Consider the following 23,910-nt stretch of genomic DNA (forward strand, 5'->3'; position numbering starts at 1 on the left):
GCTATGATTCCGTTGACCTATAATTTACGTAGACATTCCGCCCACCAAGGACATTATGGCGAATGTCCTTCATCTGCTTCGCTTATCTATTACATTCTCATGCAGGTATAGTACAACCTTAAAAAAAATAAAACTAACAAATTTGTTTCTTAATACTAAATACAACTACACACTAAACCGTTACATTATTACCTTATTTTAAAATCCTTAAAACTACTTAAATAAATCTTAGTATTAATTGGCTACAGTCATCAAACAATCATCATATACAATCACTCTTTTAAGATGATGTTTCGTGGATTTTACCCCGGCTTCCCAAAGTCCACCAAAATTGGGGGACTGGGGGGGATAAAATGCCACTCCGTACCATTGTTCCCTAGTTCATCTCCCAATTCGGGATTACATGCTGACCTTTCTTCATTGAATAAATTAAGTAAATCGCGCGCGGCGCCTAAGAAATTGGTCCCGTTGTCACTGTGTAGTTCCGCACATCGACACCGTCTAGCCACAAATCGCTTGAAAGCTGCCAAAAAACCCTTTGTGCTTAAATCGCTTACGGCTTCCAAATGCACAGCACGTGTGGCCATACATACAAACAATGCTATGTAGCCCTTGTAAGACTTATTGCTAAGAATTAATACTAAAATTTATTTAAGTAGTTTTAAGGATTTCAAAATAAGGTAATAATGTAACGGTTTAGTGTGTAGTTGTATTTAGTATTAAGAAACAAAATTGATAGTTTTTTTTTTTTAAGGTTGTACTATACCTGCATGAGAATGTAATAGATAAGCGACCCTTAGACACTCTAATACTTATAGGGCCTGCGTAAACCTGCGGTTTTGCAGGTGTTACCCGAGAGGATGGTAACTGTCCCATAAGTCGTGTTCTGACTCTGGCCGAGTATCGGATACACTTCACACAGCTTCCCGCATATCTTTTAGCCAACGCCTTTATGCCTACCACCCAGTATTTTGACCGGAACTATGTGACCATTAATTGCGGACCCCCGTGCATGGTTTTCTCATGTGCATCTGCTATTAAAAGTTTAGTTAGGAATGATTCCTTAGGTATTAGGATGGGATGCACTCTTCCATAATTTAATTGAGACATCTCCAGCCTACCTCCTACTCTAATTATTTCCTTCGGATCTAAAAATATATTTAATGAATTTAGTTTTGAGTTTTTCTTTACTACCTTATTGCTTTTTAATTTTTCCAATTTATTTGCAAATTCTTCTTCCTGGCACCTTTTAATACATATTTCTGTTACGTTCTCCAATTCCTGTGTAGCTAAAGACCCTTTAATTTTATCTAATGTCCCATTTTTCAAGTTTAAAAATCTACGACAATAAGCTATAACGCGAATCATTTGTGACAACGAAGAAAATCTGTTCCAAAATGAAACATCTAAAGTACTCGTATGCACCTTGATTTCTTCTAAATGTGTGACAAGTTGTTTAGGTCTTTTAGACTCAAATACCGGTTCCCTTAGGAAATTTGGGCCTTCCCACCAGAGAGAGACCGTTGCAAGTTCCGACGGACATATCCCACGTGAAGCACAATCTGCTGGATTTTGTTTCGATGCTACATGAGCCCAATGGTGAGTATCCAAATTGCTCAATATATCTGAAACCCTGTGGGCAACGAAAGTCTTCCAACGACTCGGATGACTATTCATCCAAGCTAAGACTACTTCGCTATCTGTGACCGCGTTAAGATTCTCCCTTTGTATATCCATAACTTCGGCAACCTCCAAAATAAGCTTGGTTAAAAGTACTGCCCCGCAAAGTTCGACCTTTCTTTTTTGATGCTATTAAAGAAACGTGTATAAAACCCATATCATCAACTACTCTAAGGTATACAACCGCCGCGTATGCTAACTTAGTAGCATCTGAAAACCCGTATAATTCTTGTTTTACTTTCTTTCCCGTGTTCAACCAATGCAACGTGGCACTTTTATGTCAACTAAAGAAGCTAAGTTTTCACGGTAAGTAACCCATTCTTTTAATAAATTCTTTGGAACTTCTTCATACCACTGCAGCCCTGCTAACCACAATTTTTGAATCAATGTTTTTGCTACTATTATGCTTGGTGCTAACCACCCCAGTGGATCAAACAATCGTGCAATATCCGCAATAATTTTTCTTTTTGTTTAAGCTATTGGCTTAAGCTCCAGGGAGTATTGGAAGCAATCGTCGCGCGCATTCCAGGTAAGTCCTAAGATTTTTGTTAATTCATCTATTTTAATCTGTAACGCTTCATCATTTTCATCTCTAATTTTATTTAATAATCCTTGACAATTGCTTTTCCATTTTTGTAATTCAAATCCGCCCTTACCTAGAATTTTGGTTATATCCGTATAAATTTTAAATGCATCTTTTTTGAGCGCCTGACATTAAATCATCCATGTAAAAATGGCTTACTATTATTTTAGCCAGATCTAAATTACCCCCTCATTCATCAACTGCAAGCTGTTGAAGAGCCTTCACAGCTAAGTATGGTGCCGAGGCTGTACCGAATGTAACTTTATTTCCTTTTCAGGACTATCCCGCCAAAGTATTCGTTGTAATGGAGTATCTTGCCTATTAACTAAAACTTGTTGGTACATTTTCACTATATCAGCCACTATACAAATTCGATATACTCTCCAGCGCATAATGATATGACGAAGATCGCCTTGCAAAGCCGGACGAACCATTAGATCATCGTTTAGTGACCGCCCGTTGTTGTACTTACAGGAAGCATCAAATACAACACGCACCTTTGTTGTTTCCTTATCCTCACGGACGACAGCGTGATGAGGTATGTAAACTCCCCTTATATTATCTCTATCTGATACTTCTACCATGTGGTTGAGACTTAAATATTCTTGTATCACCTTAGCGTACTCAACCTTTAATTTATCATTTTTTGCTAACCTTACTTCTAACCCCTTCAGTCTTTTTTCAGCTATCCCCTTGGATTCAACGCCCTTATCGACCAGGTTTGTATCCCGTACCGGCAACTTTATGACATATCTGCCGTCCTTATAGCTTATCGTCGTTGTCTTGAATAGTTCTTCACATTTGGTTTCTTCCTCTGTGAGCATCCTTTTTGTTCGAGGTGGTTCCTCTAGTTCCCAGAATTTTTTCAACAATTCACCATCCTGGACACTGGAGTGCATCACGGTAATGTGTGAATGAAAAATAGACTCAGGATCAACTGCACAAGCTCCCGATAATATTCACCCAAAGATGGTATCTTGCGCTAATAGATTTCCATTTAGATTTCTTTTAATTCCCTCCTGGATAATTTGACTGTAAACCTCAGCACCTGTGGGTCGGGTCTGTGGTATTCAGGGTCAGCCAAATCATCATCGGTCAAGTCTACCCACTCTATCCTAGCTACTTTCGTACCTGGGAGAAGGGCAGTGACTGACTTCAAGACGTAAACATTTACCTTTATTTGGAAATGTGGGTCTATTCTTGACCTCAAATTAATATCAACCGTATACTTAGACGTTACGCTTTCACCCCCTACACCTAACACAGTGTGCCTTGATGGCTTTTTCTTTAAACCTAGATATTGAACTAGAGATTCCGTAACAAAAGAACCCTGGGATCCCTGATCCAATAACGCCCTTGCCGTATGATAAGTCCTATTCCTCGACTCAGCCTTTACTAAAGCTGTTGCTAATAAGACAGTTTTTCTGTTTCCCGTCGCGAGACATGAGACTACCTGTGTTTTTTATCCTTCCGCTTGACAAGCGTCCTTATTTCCCTCGTAAGTTCCCGATGAGGTTTCCGCGCGAGCAGCACTACCACCTTCACAAACTTCCGACCCTACAACACCTTGTTGGTGTAACAATGAATGGTGGCGTCTTTTGCACACCTGGCACTTGAGAGTGTTTTTACAATACTTAACACAGTGGTTGCTAAACAGGCAGATGAAACATAATCTGTTCTTTAGAACAAAGTTCCTCTGAGATTCCGTACTTTCCGTAATAAATTTTGGACATGAACTTATTTTGTGTTCACCTGCACAAAAGGCACAAGATACCCTTTTATCGTTAACTACGTGTAATACCCGTGTAGTCTTTGGGACCCTCTCTACTTTCGTTCCTAAATTCTCTAAAGCCCTAAAAAGGTAAACGAGGAATTCTTTCAGTTCCTCGAAAGTAGGAAGGTCGTCCTTAGGATCAGATGCTACCTTCAACTCCAATGCCCTTCTAGTTACTTTATCAAGCTTCTCAGTGATAATATGTATAATCAAAGTTGAGGCAAGATCTATATCTAAATTTTTTATTAATTCTAAACAATCAGTTGTGGTACTCAGAAGCTTTTTAATATCCGTTGCGGACTCTTCAATTATGGCTTTTTGATTAAATAAAGTTTTAACTATCCACATGGACCAACATGGACTCTAGTTCTGTCCAACTAGTACTATAATTATCACCTGTACATTCCTTAATAAGTGTTCCGCCTCCCCAGTTAAATACCCTTTCAAATATTATAATTTCTGTGCATCGTTCAATTTATTATTTTTATGAATTAACCCCAAAAACAAATCTCTAAAGGTCAACCACTCCTGATATTTACCAGAAAACATTGATATTTTAACCTCCGGCAACCGAAAATTATTTTCTTCTTTACAACTACTACTATGACTCGGGCTACTATCATTACTAGATACACATTTAATTTTTCTTAGAATCTCTTTCAGAGTACTTTTGTATTGCACATATAATTCCTCTACCTCGTCGTAAACACAATCTCTATGATAATTAGAGCTGTATAATTCTGTTTTTTTTACTTCGCTTATTATTTTAACATGTTTATTATAGAAAAGTTGCCATAGTTGTTCTAAACTCTTTAAGCGTGTTTCAATGTACGATACAGTAAGTCGATCTTTTGGGCATTTTTTGAAGTTAATCATAGGCATAATCCATTTTATAAATACTGTAGGAGATTGAGAACTACCCGCTGAATGTTACTATATAAGCCAGCGCGTACCGCTGCTCGGGTTCACTAGTCTGTCAGCCGTCATCGCGATCGGAGCTCTCAGTGTTTTGATACTCGCCTTCGGAATTCCCTAGATCAGAAGTGGGATAGGATGAACGTGGTTCTATCCTGCTGGCCATTCTGGTTTTGTGTTTTCTGGTGCGAGAAAGTAAAGGGACAAAAAAAAATGTCTGACCGCGAATGTCGCAAACGCGAGCTTCGTAGCAGCCGAGAGCATAGGCGTCTTAGTAGATATCGCGATCGTACCCCAGTGAATAGTGGTTTAAAACGTGAGATGAGTGCGATGTTAGCTAGGCTTAGAGCGTTAGAAGGTCAAGTAGCTGCGCGAGACACGCCGCCGCCGGTGCAACGTAGCGAGCCTGTTTCACCGGCTCACAGGCGCCGGAAATCGAATAGACGCGTGACGTCACCCGCGCCTGAGAGGCCTGTGTCACCAGCGCACTGTGTGGGACGTTCCACGACGCCGCTGCTCCCGTCGCGGCCACCAAGTACTCCACATACGTATCAAGCGAAGTGTGCCGGATCGGAACATGTTGTCAGCGAAGAAAACGCCCCATCATCGGTAATAGATCGAATCGTGGATGCTATTCGTTCAATTAATACGGTGGTAAGACCAAGCCAACATTATTACATTTCAAATTTCGACCCTAATTTGCATAACATTGACGATTGGTGTGCGGAGGTAGATCGCGCTAAATTGTTAAATAATTGGAGTGATTATGAATGCCTTTCACGTATTGGTAACTGCTTAAAAGGGGACGCCAAAACGTGGCTTAGCGAATGGGTGACTAGCGAGCGTAGTTGGAGTAATTTTAAGAAAGAATTTAAGCCCTTATGTCCAAAAACGCCTAATATTGCCAATATTCTGTTTGAAGTAATGAATACCAACTCGGACAACTATGCTACATATGCTGACTACGCTCGTCGTTCACTTCTTCGCTTACGAATCGTACGGGGGCTCAGTGACGAACTAATTTTAGCAATTGTTATACGTGGAATAACTGACCCCCAGATTAAAGCGTCCGCTACAAATGCTAAGCTGTTACCTAACGATCTCGTAGAATTCTTTTCAACATATGTAAAACCTAACACATCTAAAAACAGCGTTGCTCGTGGCGCATCTCAAAATTATGCCGGTAAAAATAAGAGCATTTCGTGTAATTTACCCTCGAGAAAACGACGTTTTGACGAAGGCCGGTGTTTTGTGTGCGGTCAATTGGGACATAAACAGGCTCAGTGTAATAAACGATCTAAAGTTTATTCGGAGGAAGGTTCTTCCACGACTAATACAAACTGATTGGGCTCAGTCGGGTCGATACAACAAAGGCAGTGGACTGTATAAAGGTTTATTACTGTAGTTAACAATATGGAGATGTAACAATGAAATGCCCGTTGGTCAGCGCGTCCGTGAACGGAGTGAGTGGTAGGAAGCGCCGCGACGCGCGAGCGGCCGTCGTTCGGCCCCGCTCCCCGCGCCTGCACCGGTGTCGCCTACACGCATGTGTGATGCGCCGACATATTCCCCGGGTTGAAGGGAAGTCTTCAAATCTTCTTCAGTGGTCGACTGGAAGGGGGCAGATGCAGTTGAAGGCACGACGAATGGTGCCCCTCTTCGTCTTCAGCTCAGCCACTCTTGTGATCCCGTCCACGCCCGGGTAGGTCTTCGTGACCCGACCCAGGGACCACAGTAGGTGTGGCGTTGCCTTGTCCTTAATCTTCTATACTTATTATTATATTATTATACTTATAATAAATCTGTAGAGAGGTCAATTCTGTACATAAAATATATTTAAAAAATAACTATCAAGGGGTGGTTAGGGATCGCTACTGATGCCAAAAATGCAATCAGTAAAATTTTTGTCTGTCTGTCTGTCTGTCTGTCTGTCTGTCTGTCTGTCTGTCTGTCTGTATATTCGTTATAGAAACAAAAACTACTCGACGGATTTTAACGAAATTTGGCACAATTATTCTTCATACTCTTGGGCAGGTTATAGTATACTTTTCATTACGCTACGACCAATAGGAGCAGAGCAGTGAAGGGAAATATTGGGAAAACGGGGTAAGTTACTCCATTTTTTAAGCTTCCGTCACGTGTGCAGGCTTATAGGTTAAAGCTACATAGAAATCATGTATGACGGAAATATTCTCCCTAAAATTATATAAAAAATATTCCTCGACAGCATGTCTAACTTTTATGGTTGACTCACAATAACACGTGAAACTCCCGATAGCTTAGCAATTCGGAGATTTCTGATTGTATTTGTCTACTCTAACGTTTACAACACTATCACTCATCCCCAATTAAAAAAGTTAACATTATTACCTATTCAATAAAAAAGAATCATGTAAATCGGTGTAGAAACACCAAAGTTATACATGAAATAATAAGAAATCGCGCGTGAATACAGAGTCATGCTATAAGGATTATTTTATTTTCGTAATTGGTAGTGTTTAATTATATTAATAGTTTATTTTCGTTATTATTATATTAGTTATTTTGGTAGTGTTTAATTGTATTAATAGTTTATTTTCGTAATTGGTAGTGTTTTATTATATTAATAGTTTATTTTCGTAATTATTACATAATAACTATATATAATTGTAAGTGTAAGGTAGCTTCAGTTACCGTCGATTAAAAATACACAACGCCACCTAAAAAACGACCATCTTTATCTCGAAATTCGAGAGATGCTAAAAGGATGAGAAATGCGCGTTCTCAAGAATCGGCAGAGGAAAGAGCACATCGGTTAAACTCTATGAGAGTTAGTGCCTCAACCTCTCGAGCCAATGAAAGCTCTCCAGAGAGAGAGATGCGATTAGCAGCTGACAGAGCGAGACGAGCTACATCACGGGCGTCTCAAAGCTCTTCTCAACGAGAGCTGAGGCTTACCATTGACCGAGAACAACATGTGTTATCCCGAGATGCTGAAACTGCGTCACAACGAGAATTGCGTCTCACTGCTGACCGCGAACGGCATACATTGTCTCGCGAGTCAGAAACCTACACTGAGAGGGAATTGCGTCTCACAGCTGACCGCGAACGTCATATATTGTCTCGCGAGTCAGAAACCTTCACTGACAGAGAATTGCGTCTCACAGCTGACCGCGAACGTCATATATTGTCTCGCGAGTCAGAAACCTACACTGAGAGGGAATTGCGTCTCACAGCTGACCGCGAACGTCATATATTGTCTCGCGAGTCAGAAACCTACACTGAGAGGGAATTGCGTCTCACAGCTGACCGCGAACGTCATATATTGTCTCGCGAGTCAGAAACCTACACAGAGAGGGAATTGCGTCTCACAGCTGACCGCGAACGTCATATATTGTCTCGCGAGTCAGAAACCTACACTGAGAGGGAATTGCGTCTCACAGCTGACCGCGAACGTCATATTTTATCTCGAGAATCTGAAACTTTAACTCAATATGAAGACCGTTTGACAAATGATAGGGTGCACCATAATGTTATTCGATCTCTCGAAGACGCACATGAGCATGAACAACGACTAGAGTCGGTACGCGAATATTATAATTCTTTGAGACAAGAACGATCAGTAAGTTTGTCTAATGAAAGATTAAGAATCGAAAATATTCGGTCTCTTGAAACGGACGAACAGCGAGAGGCCCGTCTTACTGCAGACAGATTTCGACATAGCCTTAATAACTTAGATGTACACATAGAAGATCAATCTAGAAATTCGGTGGCTTGGTCCGACAAATATAAAAGTGGGTTTGCTTATAACCTCACAATTGATTATGGATCATCTTCTGTAATAGGCGATATGAACGTGGTATGTCGTTTTTGTAATGCTTCAAAGTGGAGTAAGGAGTCAGCTGGTTTCTGTTGTTCTACAGGTAAAATAAATTTGCCTTCATTCGAAGACCCACCGGAACCTTTGAAATCACTACTTTTAGGGGAACATATACAATCTAAACAGTTTTTAGATAATATTCGCACTTATAATAGTGCATTTCAAATGACATCCTTTGGCGCTCAACAAATCTCAGAAGGTCATTTCATGCCTACTTTTAAGATACAAGGTCAGGTTTACCATTTGATAGGATCCCTTTTGCCTGAAAACCAACCTAAGTTTCTTCAAATATATTTTGTATCCGACTACAACGAACAGTCGAATATAAGAAATCAATATTTCCCGAATTTAAATACTGAACTCATATCACAACTTCAGAACATGTTGCATCAGGTTAATTCGTATGTATGCAGTTTTAAATCGGCATTAGAAGCTCTTCCTCGAGATGATGATAACAATTATAAAATTGTTATAAATGCCGATAGGCGTCCAACTCAGGAACACCCTGGGCGTTATAATGCTCCATCCACGAATGAAGTTGCTGTGGTATTGGTCGACCAGGAATGTGATAGGCGTGATATCGTTATCCGTTCCAGAGATAATCGTTTGCAACGTATTTATGAAACCCACAGGGCTTACGACAGTTTGCAATATCCTTTGATATACTGTCGAGGGGAAGATGGTTATAATTTTGCTTTATACCAAACTGATCCGCGTACAGGCGCACCTAATTATAATAAAAAGATTTCATGCCTTCAATTTTACTGTTACCACTTGCAAGTAAGACGGAATAGGTTTGTATACTTTCAACGTTTTCGTGGCTTATTCAATCAGTTTATTGTAGACATGTACGCAAAAATTGAAACCGAAAGATTAGTTTATATACGATCTAATCAAAGGCAGCTGCGCGTTGAAGAATACGTGCACCTTCGCGACGCCATGCAGCAAGATAACGATACGGTGAATATGGGTCGTTTAGTTATTTTGCCCTCTTCTTTTACTGGTGGTCCACGATACATGCACGAAAGTACTCAAGATGCTTTTTGTTACGTAAGAAAATATTTATTTATTTTTATTTATTTATTTATCAGAAAACAAACGGTCACACAGTTATCATATAATAAAGTTAAACATTAACATAAACAGACCTATAGTTTCCTTAAAGTTACAATATATCTTAACAAGAACAGCTTAAAGTTATTACAAGACCAACAAAAATGATAGAAGTATTCAAGAAGTACCGGAGAAGATGATGATAACATGGTTAAACCATTAATAATTAGTTTAACCATGTCATCATCATCATCCATTACATTTATCAGTCGAAAGCTTTTTTAATAGAATTTAATGTACAGCAGAAAATATCAATATCAGACAGTCTATCACTATCATTATAAAATTTACATGCACGCCTTATGAACATGTTTTTACAGTAGGATGTTTTACATTTGGGGATACAGAATAATTCTTTTTTACGACATCTACGCTCATGTCTTCGGGGCACTCTAAATGATATGTTATGCAGAAGCAAGGGGACGTCCAAAACGTTATTGATTATTTTGTATAATAAGACCACGTCTATGCAATCTCGACGCACTTCCAGAGATTTGAAGTTATGACATTTTAATGATTGTTCATAATTAGAATGGTTAAAACCCATTCTAAAATCAAGGGCCTTTAAGAATTTTTTTTTGAATATTCTCAATTCTGTATGTATGTACCTTAAAGTTCGGTTTCCAGACAGCACAAGCGAATTCTATTCGACTACGAACGAAACTGTTGTACAAAATTTTGTACGTCAATGATTTTTTAAAGGGTTTACCAAGACGCAATATTAAGCCTAATTGTTTATATGATTTTTTTAGCATTGCATCAATGTGAGGTATAAAAGTCAGTTGTGAGTCCATGATAACACCAAGATCTCGGATCTGTGACACTCTGCTAAGACACCTGTCATTTAGTTTGTAATCGTGAATTAGAACTTTACGTTTCCTGGAAAAGGTTATAACGTGACATTTATCAAGATTTAAAAACAAATTATTATCATTGCAGAACTTTTCAAAATTATTTAAATCTTGTTGTAGGAGCTCACTGTCTTTGTTTTCACGAATAACCCTAAATATTTTTGTATCATCCGCATACAACAAAATGTCAGAGTGTGAAATATATTTGTTTAAATCATTTATATATAATGTGAATAACAGAGGACCTAGATGGGATCCCTGTGGGACTCCTGAAGTGACATTTTTTTGTTCGGATTTGAAACCTGATAGAACAACACATTGATTTCGATTTTCGACGTAAGACTTGATCCAGCGGAAAAGGTCACCGTGTATGCCGAGGTGCCAGAGCTTAATTAATAAGCTTTTATGACAAATTTTATCAAAAGCTTTAGCAAAGTCAGCATAAACAGCATCAACGCTGTACCCCTTATCCATAGCATCAAGAATTTTAGTGGTAAACACCAACAGATTACTATCAACAGAGCGACCCTTGTAAAAACCGTGTTGTTCATGTGCAATATGACGATGAACTACACTAAAAAGTTGTTCTGTAACAATTTTTTCACATATTTTACTAAATTGACATAGTTTAGATATGGGACGATACTTTTCAATGTCGCTACTAACTGGCCCTTTTGGTATGGGAGTTATCCATGCCGATTTCCAAATAGCCGGAAAACAGCCTTCCTTTATAGATTTTGTGAGGAGAATAGTAATTGGTTTTGCCAGCGAGACAGCACATCTATGAATTAACAGAGGATGCACTCCATCAGGCCCAGCTCCTTTATGTATGTTAACTGCTTTAAGATATTTAAGAACTGTAATTTCGTTAAATTCAATAGAATTGACATCGATTAACGCGTCTAGAGGAGGGGTTAAATTTTCAACCTGAAATGATTCGAGGTTTGATTTTTCAAAGACAGAATGAAAATGATTATTAAAGAGATTACAAATTTTTTCACCATTTGTTGTCCACTCACCCCTATAGTGCATCGATGAAGGTATACTATTATCAGAAAAGAAGGATTTAATATAAGACCAAAAGAAGTCGGGATTACTTTTAATTCTATTCTCCGAGAATGATAAGTAACTATTATAACACTCAGATTCTATTTTCTCAGATCTTTTTCGTAACAATTTAAAACTTTCATAATCAAGAGGGTTCCTGTAACGCTTCCATAGCGAATGGTACTTACGCTTTTCATTTAAGACCTTTTTTAAAGAATTGCTATACCAAGCTGGAACTTTGGTTGATGAACGTAACTTACGTCGGGGAACGTTTAATTCAATTAAATTATTTAGAAAACTGTAAAATTTACTAGCACTAGATTCTGTGTTTAAATTTAAAAAGAAAGCAATCCAATCGACATTTGTCAATTTGTCATTAATCTCTTCGTAATTAGCCAGATGGAAGTTATAACAAAAATGTGGACTAGATTTAAGGGGTGGTTGGTGATCAAAATTCAAATCGATCAAAAGAGATTTGTGGTGTACATCTTCTGTTACGATAGGGCTATCACAAGGAACAACTACACAACTCGAAGAGCAGAACACCAAGTCAAGGATCCGATCGTTTACATTACTTACAAAATTGTTTTGTTTCAGCCCGGTAAATGCCAGAAAGTCACTGACCACTTGTATAGCAAAACTACTACTAGGTGATATCTGTATGTCAGAATCTGACCATATGGCTCCAGGAATATTGAAATCCCCAGTAATTAAGAAAATGTCTCTCGGACGATTGGATATAATGGTTCCGGCGTTGTCCATAAAGTTGCTTAAAGCATCACTATAGCCTGGCCCATGTGGCAAGTAAATACAACAAATATTCAAATAACGACACTCTGACTTATTAATAGTAAAAGTATGTCCTTGATTTCGGATATCTAAGGGGATAGACACCCACACACAGTCACAGTAAGCACGTGAAGGCACGGGCCAGTCGCGCAGCTCCGGCAGGTACTCAGCACGCACCGCCACGGCCACACCACCACCCCTACCTACCCCACTCTCGGCAAGTGAACGATCACAACGAAAGACAGTATATCTCTTATCAAAATACTCTCGGTTATTAAAATCGGAAGTCAACCAGGTTTCAGTAAGGCAGATAAAGTCAAAATCCGCAAGTGACACCCGAGAAAAAAAGGTATGTGATTTGGTACGTAATCCCCTTACATTCTGGTAATAACCATTAAATAGTTTGTTTACTATCACAGTAACATAAAACAAGTATAGCTATATGCAGAGTGAGACCCGATAAACATGACGCATGACAATAAACATAAAAGGGTAGCAGCGATAACGTAAACAAAAGACAGCAACGAAATCTATAATAAGTATAACTGTTTAAATCCCCATTTGTAATTAATTTAGAACGAGTTGTATAAATTATTAGACAATAAGTGTTGATTTTAATACTGCAAATAGATTGGAAAACATTAAGACTTATAAAAGTTTTGCTTTTATCCAATGAAAATGAAAATAACGTTAAACCTTTCTTAAAACATGTAAAATAAGGTACAAAATAACGTATACGGCATGTAAACATAGACAAACACAGGTTGTTTAATTTACCCAGTATGATTATTATTTTAGACACTACATAGAAACGCAAATAAAAACCTCACCTCAACTTGATTAAGTCTGACTCATCACTGATACAGATAGCACGGTGTTTATCGTTTTTTCGCAGATATATCTTACAATCGCGTATCCATAGATATGTATATTGAAGTTCCGCCTTGAGTTCTCTCGCCTGCTTCAATAACAATTTGTTTGCTGGCGTGAGGTGATCTCCTACATACACGGTGACGGCGACGCCCGGCAGGCCTATCTCAGCGGTGGTGAGGCCGCGGCGGGCACGGACTGCTGCCAATAGCTCGTTCTTACGCTTACGCTGTGTGAACCGCACGATTATGGCGGGGGGTCGCAACACCTGGGATGATTCATCGTTACTGCCAAATCGGCGAACACGGTGAATGGTGTCGACGTCACTCTCCAACAGCGCAAACCCAACGCGCAAACATAAGTCGCGGAGGATCGAGTATAGGTTTTCTCCCTTTGTAAATGGTATGCCAGAAATCTCCAGGTTGTTAAGCATTGAAAATTGTTTGGCGTTATTACATTCCTTGATCAGGGACTTGATAGACTTGTCAGCATCTTTGTAGACCTTAGAAGTGTCGGACAGGACGAGGACTTCCTTTTCGGCAGTGTTCAATCTATCCTTAAGGGCTGACAAATCTGCCTTTATTATATTTTGTTCTTCAACCAAACTCTCGGACAGCGATGCGACCCTATTAATCTGTTCCTTGATATCAGAGGTTATATCTTGACGCATTTTCTGGAGGTTGTCGTTGTGTGTCGTAGTGAACGTGGACAGAAGAGACACAATATCCTTACGGAAATCAGATAATTGTTGACCAATTTCACAACTGTGATCTTGTATTTTACGCTTCCTTAATGTCACCTGGGGATCATTGGTAAAAATAGTCGATAGATCCGGTTGAGATCCACCCATTGGTATCCGATCTTCAATAGATGAGGAGTCCATTTTTTTTGACTCCCATGAAAATATGGACGTCCCGACTTATTTATTACTGTAACTACCAATCCTAAGTGGGATGAAATTACTCGGGAGCTTCTTGAGGGTCAAGCACCGCATGACCGCCATGATATCATCGCAAGAGTTTTTCATTTAAAATTGAAATCAATGATAGATCTACTTACCAAAGATAAAATTTTTGGAGAAGTATTGTGTTATATGTATAGTATTGAATGGCAAAAACGCGGCTTACCTCACGCACATATCCTGCTTTGGTTAAAAGATAAGGTTCGACCTAATGATGTAGACAGTTTAATCAGTGCTGAAATTCCAAGTCCGATTGCAGATCCCGTGTTATACGACATTGTTAAAACTCATATGATACATGGTCCATGTGGTTCGTTTAACGGGAATTCTCCTTGCATGCAAGACGGTCGTTGCACTAAAAGATATCCAAAAGCCTTAGTGGATGGCACTGTAACAGGACATGATGGATACCCATTATATCGTCGCCGTTCAAGAGATAATGATGGTTTTACTGTTGAAAAGCGAGTGTCTGGACAACAAGTTACTTTAGATAATAGGTGGGTCGTTCCGTATTCTCCTGTGTTGTCCAGAGCATTTCAAGCTCACATAAATGTTGAAATGTGTAATAGTGTAGAGTCAATAAAATATATTTGTAAGTATATTAATAAGGGCAGTGACCAAGCTACATTTGCTTTGAGAAATGAACATGATGAAGTTACAAGATTTCAGTCAGGCAGATATATAAGTTCTTCAGAAGCTGTGTGGCGGATCTTAAGTTTCAACATTCACGAAAGATATCCACCTGTGACTCATCTGGATGTTCATCTTGAAGGCGGCCAACGTATATATTTCAACGCCGAAAATGTCACAGAACGGTTAGAGAACCCTAGACAAACAAGTTTATTAGCATTCTTTCGACTTTGCCAAACTGATGATTTTGCAAAATCTCTTTTGTATGAGGAAGTTCCATCGTATTATACCTACGATAAGCAACGGGGTGTCTTTAATCGAAGACGCCGTGGCAGGCCTGTAGATGGCGAGTCAGGTATTTTTAAAGAACATGTTCTTGGTAGAGTGTACACCGTTCATCCTAACAACGCTGAGTGTTTCTATTTGCGATTATTATTACATACCGTGCGAGGACCAACCTCATTTATAGATTTGAGAAAAGTAGACGATGTTGTTTATCCCACTTATCAAGCAGCTTGCCAAGCGCGTCATTTGCTTGAAAATGATCAGCATTGGGATGACGCTTTAGCAGAATCCTGTGTTAGTGATAATCCACGACGGTTACGCCATTTATTTGTAACATTACTCACATTTTGTAATTTGTCAGATGCTGTAACATTATGGGAAAAATATAAAGAAAAATTTTCAGAAGACTTTCTTAGAAATATACCTAACAATGATGAAGGCACAACTAATGATAATTTCCGTGATCTTGCCATAAATCAGTGCTTATTAGCTCTTCAGGATGACTTAACAGCAGTAGGCGGTAAATCACTCTGTGAATATGGTTTGCCAACACCAACCTCAGTCGGAGAGGTAACTAATAGGGAATATTCCGCAGAGATTGGTTACAATTTAACGGAACTGCTGACAACATTAGAAAACGGTGTCCCAATGATGACTGCAGAACAACGTTCAGTTTATGACCGCGTGTGCAATAGTGTTCAAAATAATTTGGGAATAATATGGTTTTTAGATGCACCTGGAGGAACTGGAAAAACCTTTTTGACTAAATTAATATTGGCTTATGTTCGAAATCAGCGTAAAATTGCGCTTGCCGTAGCTTCATCAGGGATAGCTGCAACATTGCTACCAGGAGGTAAAACTGCTCACAGTATGTTTAAAATACCAATTGATTTAGATCGCACGGAAAATCCAACCTGTAGTATTTCAAGAAATAGCGACAAAGCTAAGGTATTACGCGAGTGTAGTTTAATCATATGGGATGAATGTACGATGGCCCATCGAAAAGGAGTAGAAGCGGTAGACAGAACTTTAAGGGATATAAGACAAAATGATCGACCAATGGGCGGTATCACGGTTTTATTTTGTGGTGATTTCCGACAAACCTTACCGGTAATACCACGGGGAACCCGAGCTGATGAGGTTAGGGCTTGCCTGAAAAGCTCTTATTTATGGCGAGATATACAATCGGTGCATTTGACTATAAATATGCGAGTGAGAACTGGAGATAACCCGGATGATAGTCAATTTTCTGACACATTATTAAAGATTGGTGAAGGTACCTATCCACAACTACACCAAGGAAAACTTATACTGACGCCTGAATTATGTTGTATGGTGCAATCTCAACCACATCTTATATCGTCGGTTTACGGTGACGTAACAAATATATTAAATAGGGACAATTCTTGGCTATGCGAAAGATCTATTTTAACTCCTCGCAATGACCAGGCATCTGAGATCAATAACAAAATACTGTCGAATATACAGGGGGAAAGCAAAGTTTATAGATCAATAAATAGAATGGTCGATGAACAAGAAGCCACTAATTACCCGATAGAATTTTTAAATTCTTTAAATATGCCCGGACTTCCCTCTCATGAAATTTGTTTAAAAATTGGGATACCGATTATTATGCTCCGAAATTTAAAACCACCACAACTTTGCAATGGAACTCGACTAAAAGTAACCCAGTTGCAATAAAATATAATCGAGGCTCAAATTTTAACAGGTTGCGGTGCAGGAGAAACCGTCTTTATTCCCAGAATACCCTTAATACCAAATAATTTTCCATTCCAATTTAAAAGGACGCAATTCCCAGTATCGGTGTGTTATGCAATGACAATTAACAAGGCTCAAGGGCAGACTTTTCGTGTTGCTGGAGTAGATCTCAGTGTCAGTTGTTTCTCACATGGTCAGTTGTATGTTGCTCTTTCCCGTGTTAGCAGTTCTAAAAGTCTTTATGTTCACGTGCCGGACGGGTCAACTTTCAATATAGTTTACCCGGAAGCTTTGCACTAAAGTATTTTCGTTTTATAGGTACCTTTACCTTACCTTTATAAGGCAGTGGTACTTATATTGCCACCAGAATTTGAACCTTAACACATTATTATAAAGTTTAAAAGCTATAAATATTTTTAAGTTCTGTGTCTTATAAAGGGTTAAGCCTTATGTGAACGTGATCTAAACAATATTACCAATATAAATAATAATAATAAATATTACCAATACATTAACTTAATATACAAGGAGTTACACGCTGACGGAGTCGCGGACACAGCTATCTATACTTTTCTGCCGGAAGTCACTATTCCACGCGGACGAAGTCGCGGGCACAAGCTAGTCAAGACTAAAGTGCCCTCCTTTACCTCACCTCTGGAACGAAACCATTTCGATTTTGCCTGCAACAGAGAAATATACTCATTATGAAATCTGCCCCAGAAGTGCTGCCTGATGTACTGGATCCTCTTCCAGCGATCCAGCGTCGTGATATTCGCTGCAGTCACCTGAGGGTGTGGTACAGTTAAGAATGGCCGTCCAATTAGGAAGTGAAAGGGAGTGAGAGCCGAAAAGTCGTTAGGGTCTGAAGAAAGAGGAGTAAGAGGGCGTGAATTTAAAACCGCCTCTATATGAGTGAGACAGGTGACCATCTCCTCAAATGTGAATGGGTGAGATGCAGCAATCTCTTTAAGTGATGCTTACAAGATTTAACAGCAGCTTCAGCTAAAGAATTAAAATAAGGGCTGTATGCAGGCGTGAAAATAAATTTGATGCCCTCCTGCGCCATCTCAGATGCAACATTTGATGATTGCAAGAACCTATACATCTCATTTGATGCTCCAACAAAGTTAGTCCCGTTATCGGACGTGATGCTTCGAGGCTTGCCTCGACGCGCCACGAATCGATTTAAAGCAGCCATATAAGCTTCGGTGGTGAGGTCAGTGACGAGCTCCAAATGTACAGCTTTTACTGCCGAGCAAACAAAGATACACACATAAGATTTTGTAAGTTTGCACCCGCGGCCTTTACGGTTAGCCACTAATACTGGCCCAGCATAGTCTACATAAGAATTAAAAAAAGGGAACTCAAGATTGGTTCTTATATTAGGTAGATGACCCATTACTGGCTGCACATTTTGTGACCTGTGTCTGAAACATTTAAGGCACCTATTCACGACAAACCTTGCTAGGTTTCTACCACCTAGAGGCCAATAAGTTTGTCGTATATGTGACAATAACAACTGTGGACCAGCAGTGCAAGCTTTAAATGTTGCATTTGAAATATAAGCTTGGTGAGAATGTCCTTACTGCATAAAAGAATGGGATGTTTCACATTAAAATCGTAGGGTGAATTATCAAGTCTTCCACCCACGCGGATGAGGTTATGATCGTCAATGAATGGGGACAAAGGAAGTAACCTACTTTTACGTGGTAATCTCTGTCCAGACTTTAAAATGTGATACTCTTCCGGAAACATTTCAAGTTGAGAATAATGTGAAAATTTAAAGACCTTTCTAGTGTAGAAAGATTACCATGCAATTTATTCTTATTTTTTAAGTTGTAAATAAAGCGTTGTACATATGTAAATATATTATGTATTTTTGTAAAAATAGAATACCTTTCTAATAAGTTATGTATGATTGATGAATTAATGTTTACATCTAAACGATTATGATATGAATGATGATCGCTACTGCTACTAATGAAATGAGTTACTACTTTCGGCAAATCATGTTTCTCAGTATTTGGCATTGTGGGCCATTCATTTTCGTTAAGTGACAGAAATGAAGGTCCGGACCACCAGAGGGGTGTGTCCTTGATAATGTCGGCCCGAAGACCACGGAAAACAAGATCCGCCGGGTTGTCCTTCGACGGTACGTAGTTCCAGGTATGACCACATGTGCTCTCCTGTATCTCGTTGACTCTATTTCTAACAAAAGGTTTTAGTTGGTTGGAAGGAGTAGAGAGCCAACATAAAACGATCGTTGAGTCACACCAGAATCTACACTTGTGAATGGGTATGGTGAGTGATTCCTGAACCTTAGTACACAGCCTTGCACCCAACAAAGCCCCACAAAGTTCAAGCCTCGGGATTGTAGTGGATTTAATTGGTGCTACACGATTTCTAGATACTAGAAGTTGTACGCCAGTGGCTCCGACACTATTTGATGACCGAATGTACACACAAGCGCCGTACGCCTTTTCAGAAGCATCGGTAAAGACGTGTACTTCGTGTGTAATAGAGTCTTCACGCAAAACCCAACGAGGAATTTTTAAATTGTTTAACGATGTAATGGTACTCTCAAACACAGACCAAGCATTACTAATCTCAAGTGAGACTGCGTTGTCCCAGTCATATTTATCTAGCCAAAGACGTTGCATAAGTATCTTGGCTTCGACAACGCACGGACCCACCAAGCCCAGTGGGTCGAAAATCTGACTGATAACAGAAAGGACATGGCGTTTGGTGATTTTACTAGTAGAAGTAATATTAATTGTATATGTCAGTGAATCAGAGTCACAGACCCAGTCAAGTCCTAGGGTTTTAGACTGTGAACAGTTAAGGTGCTGCTTTGAAAAATGTAAAATATTATATGAATCATTATTAACTTTATTAGAATTTATTTGCTTTAAGATTTCCAAATTATTTGATCGCCATTTGCGTAAATTAAATTTTGCTGAAGAAAGAACCGATTTAACAATTTTAGTGACTTCTACAGTGTCTTGTATTGTATTGCTTCCACTGAGAAAGTCGTCGACGTAAAAGTCACGCCGTATGGCGCACTGTGCGCGACTATCCTCAATGTTATCAGCCAGACACACCAAACACTTGGTGGCCAAATAGGGAGCAGACGCAGTACCGTATGTCACTGTACTTAATGTGTAAGTCCTAAGAGGTTCTGAGGGATCAAAGCGGAAGATAATTTTTTGAAGGGAACGCTGGTCTGGACTAAGCTAGATGGCTCTGTACATTTTCTCTACGTCGCCTGTTACCACGTATCTATGCTGACGAAAACGTGTTAAAATGGAAAACAGATCGTCTTGCACTACCGGACTGACCATCTGAATGTCGTTAAGAGACACTCCCGTACTAGTAGGAGCTGATGCGTCGAAGACTACGCGTAGTTGAGTAGTGGTACTGGAATTCCGAATGACGCCATGATGTGGAATGAAATAATTTGTCACGGATTGTGATTCGACAGAGGAAGTACGGTCGGCGTCTAATGTCATGTGACCTAAGCGCTCGTACTCTAGCATAAAGTTATAATATTTGGTTTGAAAGGATGGATCACGCTTAAACAGCTTCTCTAGAGATAAAAAACGATTCCTAGCATTTACGTAGGATTGTCCTAGAGAGCTTGGATCGCCCTTTAAAGGCATTTTAACAACAAACGCACCATCGTCATTACGGACGGTGGTTTGCGCGAAAAGTTGCTCACACATTCTCTCTTCAAGAGAGTGCGAATGTTTGCTTGAGATGGTGTCAAGCTCCCAAAATTGAGTTAAGTCGGGAGTGACATGGGAATGATGGCAAAGATTATTAGATGCATGGGAAATAGAACTAGATTGATGCGAAATACTACCAGATACAAGCCATCCGAGTTTAGTCTCGCATAATTTAGGTAAGTTTTTCCCTAAGTCTATTCTGTTGCTGCCTAAGACATTCCAGAAAACTTCAGCCCCTACCAGGATGTCGACGACCGACGGAACATAAAAGTTCGGGTCTGCCAGTTTAAGACCTGAAGGAATAGGGACATGCTTGATGTGTACGAATGAAGACGGGAGTACCTTTGTAATTTCAGGTATAATATGACAATCAATATCTACAGTGAAGGCACAGCATAAAGACTCTATTGATAGGTGGCAAGACTGTGTACTGGTGGATACAAGATTATTAATACCCGTTACCTTGGTACTCGTACCGCGTCGTAACAAACCCAGTTTCTCCGATAACTTCTCCGTTATAAAGTTTGCCGTGCTGCCGTTGTCCAGCAAAAGACGTGCAGTGTACTGCTTACCGGTCACGGCAGTCACCTTCACGACAGCTGTGGACAGTAAAATATGCGAAGAAGTAGCAAGCTGCATAGTATTGGCTGAAAGCACAACATTTGAAGAAGCAGGGGAAGCAGAAAGTAAAGCAGAAGGCAATGGATTGGCAAAAGATTTAGGTTCATTATTTTCTAAATGCAAAAGCGTATTGTGCTTTACTTTGCAATATTTGCAACGTGAAAATGGACACTTTTTAGGAGTGTGGCCAAAGCGTAAGCAATTTAAACACACATTGTATTCGTTTGCCTTTTTAATGCGATCTTCTATAGATAAGCTTCTAAAAGATTCACATTTATATAATGTATGTGCTTGGGAGCAGAGTGGACATTTATTATTATTATTAGATTTTTTTATTAATGTGTTATTAGTACTAGTTTTATTTAAATTACTATTATTTAAGGCTACAATAGTACTCGAACCTGAAAGATTACAGTTAGACTCCACTGATTCTAACCAGTCCGCTTTCTTGCCTAAAAAGGTACAAAATTCTGTTAACGTAGGATCATCTTTTAAATTATTATTCCTATGTTCTTCCCATTCACGACTAGTCATTAAATCTAATTTTTACTCATGAAATAAATAATTATGTCATCCCAATATTGAGTGGGCCTTTTTATCGTGGTAAGTGCCCTAATATTTTTATTTATCCCATCTACTAAATTTCTAATGGACTCACTTGACTCCTTTATTATTGAGCCTACATCAAATAAAGCCTGCAAATGGTTATTCACAAGAAGGCGGTTGTTATTGTACCGCTCACACAACAGGTTCCACGCAATATTATAATGACTTGCTTTAAAATCTAAGTTCTTAATAATTAAAGCTGCGTTTCCTTGTAGTGAGGCTCGCAGGTAGTGGAACTTGTTAATATCACTTATTGTTCTGTTATCGTGAATCAGTGACCCAAACGTATCTCTAAACTCAAGCCAGGATTGGTAGTTCCCATCGAAATGAGGCAAATCTATTTTAGGCAAACGAACAAAACCATTTCTAAATGAATTGTGTGCACCTGAGTCAGCATCTTTGAAGCCCGCTTCCGATCCTGCAACGTTGGACGAAACGCCAAGCAAGCTGCGCGTGAGTGCCACCAGATTGAAGAACTGGCGGTCGAAGTCCTCTCGCTCATTAAACGCGGAATCGGCGTCGTCGGCAAGCACCTCAATTTGTGTCTGCAAATCATCAAAGTCGGCGTGTAAGGCCTCGAACTTATTGAAACGCTCTTCTAAGTCTAAGCGCTGCAACTCAGATACTGCGGAACTACTTTTAACTAAGTTTAAATAATTGCTATAGATGGTGACCTTTGATTTAATTGAACTACGTTTCTTAGTCAATGTTTTCAACTCAGCCATTTTAAAGCGAAATCACAGCAATACTAATGATATTAATGAATAACAACTGCAAAACAGCTGTGCGTGAACAAAAGGTGTCGATAATCAAAGTCAAGGTCAACGACTCGACGCGGGTTATAAAGCAATTAGCTAATGACTAAGCGTTTTTTCAACGAGATGTTCGTATTTAAATATGCAGTGCAATTTTAAATAAGAAGAAACACTAATAGGAAAGCGTGAGGGAAAAATTTAATATACACCGAAGGATTTGGAAAATAGAATAACGATTTTCGGGTAAGAAAAAGTGTGAAAAAATAACTAATTGGAACGGACTCACTCAAAGACTGTATTATACTCCCAAATAGTGACTCCCACGATGACGATGCAAGCTGATACAGGAACGACTTCGTTGTTAATCTTCTCGGCCACGTTGTACTCGCGAGCGGTCAAAGTCCGACGGCCCGCACGACGAATGTACACGTTGACGACGATGTTAATTACAGCAAAACTGGTGTAATTATATTTGCACGATCGAAGGACCAATGATTGGGCTCAGTCGGGTCGATACAACAAAGGCAGTGGACTGTATAAAGGTTTATTACTGTAGTTAACAATATGGAGATGTAACAATGAAATGCCCGTTGGTCAGCGCGTCCGTGAACGGAGTGAGTGGTAGGAAGCGCCGCGACGCGCGAGCGGCCGTCGTTCGGCCCCGCTCCCCGCGCCTGCACCGGTGTCGCCTACACGCATGTGTGATGCGCCGACATACCTGCTGTGCCTAAGCCTGTTTTTGTGCCAACTAAACCTGATACGTGTACATTTTGTAAAAAGTCGGGTCATAAAGTCGAAAATTCCTTTGCAAAACAGAAATCCGAGTCACGCAATAAAAACAATGTAAACTTTTGCCGCGAAAATCAAACTACCCGCAATAATGACGTTATTGTGGCCGTTATCCAGGGCGTGGCTATTGATTTTTTGATCGATAGTGGCTCAACAATTTCGCTTATTTCCTCAAGTCTTTTAAAACATTTTGAGTGTGCGAGTAAGCCATCGTTTCGTAGAAGGAGGTTTCTTGGAAGTCAGGAGATTGAAAGTACTTCTTTCGTAACTTTGCCAATCGAATTTGACGGCATAACTCTTGAAGTTGATATGTTCGTAGTTGCTTCTGAATACATGAA

General features: G+C 39.5%; 2 protein-coding genes across 2 annotated transcripts; both read right to left on the reverse strand.

The window, feature by feature from the left end:
• Positions 1–3,260: 3,260 nt before the first annotated feature.
• On the reverse strand, positions 3,261–14,364 carry LOC113507431. The gene is made up of 2 exons (XM_026890288.1): positions 13,518–14,364; positions 3,261–3,394 (listed from the first exon to the last, which is right to left on the reverse strand). Exons 1-2 carry the CDS (start codon positions 14,362–14,364, stop codon positions 3,261–3,263), a joined length of 981 nt encoding a protein of 326 aa, XP_026746089.1.
• Positions 14,365–20,309: 5,945 nt separating this feature from the next.
• On the reverse strand, positions 20,310–22,753 carry LOC113507432. Its single transcript, XM_026890289.1, has 3 exons — positions 22,081–22,753; positions 21,824–21,961; positions 20,310–21,400 (listed from the first exon to the last, which is right to left on the reverse strand). Exons 1-3 carry the CDS (start codon positions 22,751–22,753, stop codon positions 20,310–20,312), a joined length of 1,902 nt encoding a protein of 633 aa, XP_026746090.1.
• Positions 22,754–23,910: the final 1,157 nt, after the last annotated feature.

Source organism: Trichoplusia ni, unplaced genomic scaffold (assembly GCF_003590095.1).
Source record: "Trichoplusia ni isolate ovarian cell line Hi5 unplaced genomic scaffold, tn1 tig00002077, whole genome shotgun sequence".
Lineage (NCBI taxonomy): Eukaryota > Metazoa > Arthropoda > Insecta > Lepidoptera > Noctuidae > Trichoplusia > Trichoplusia ni.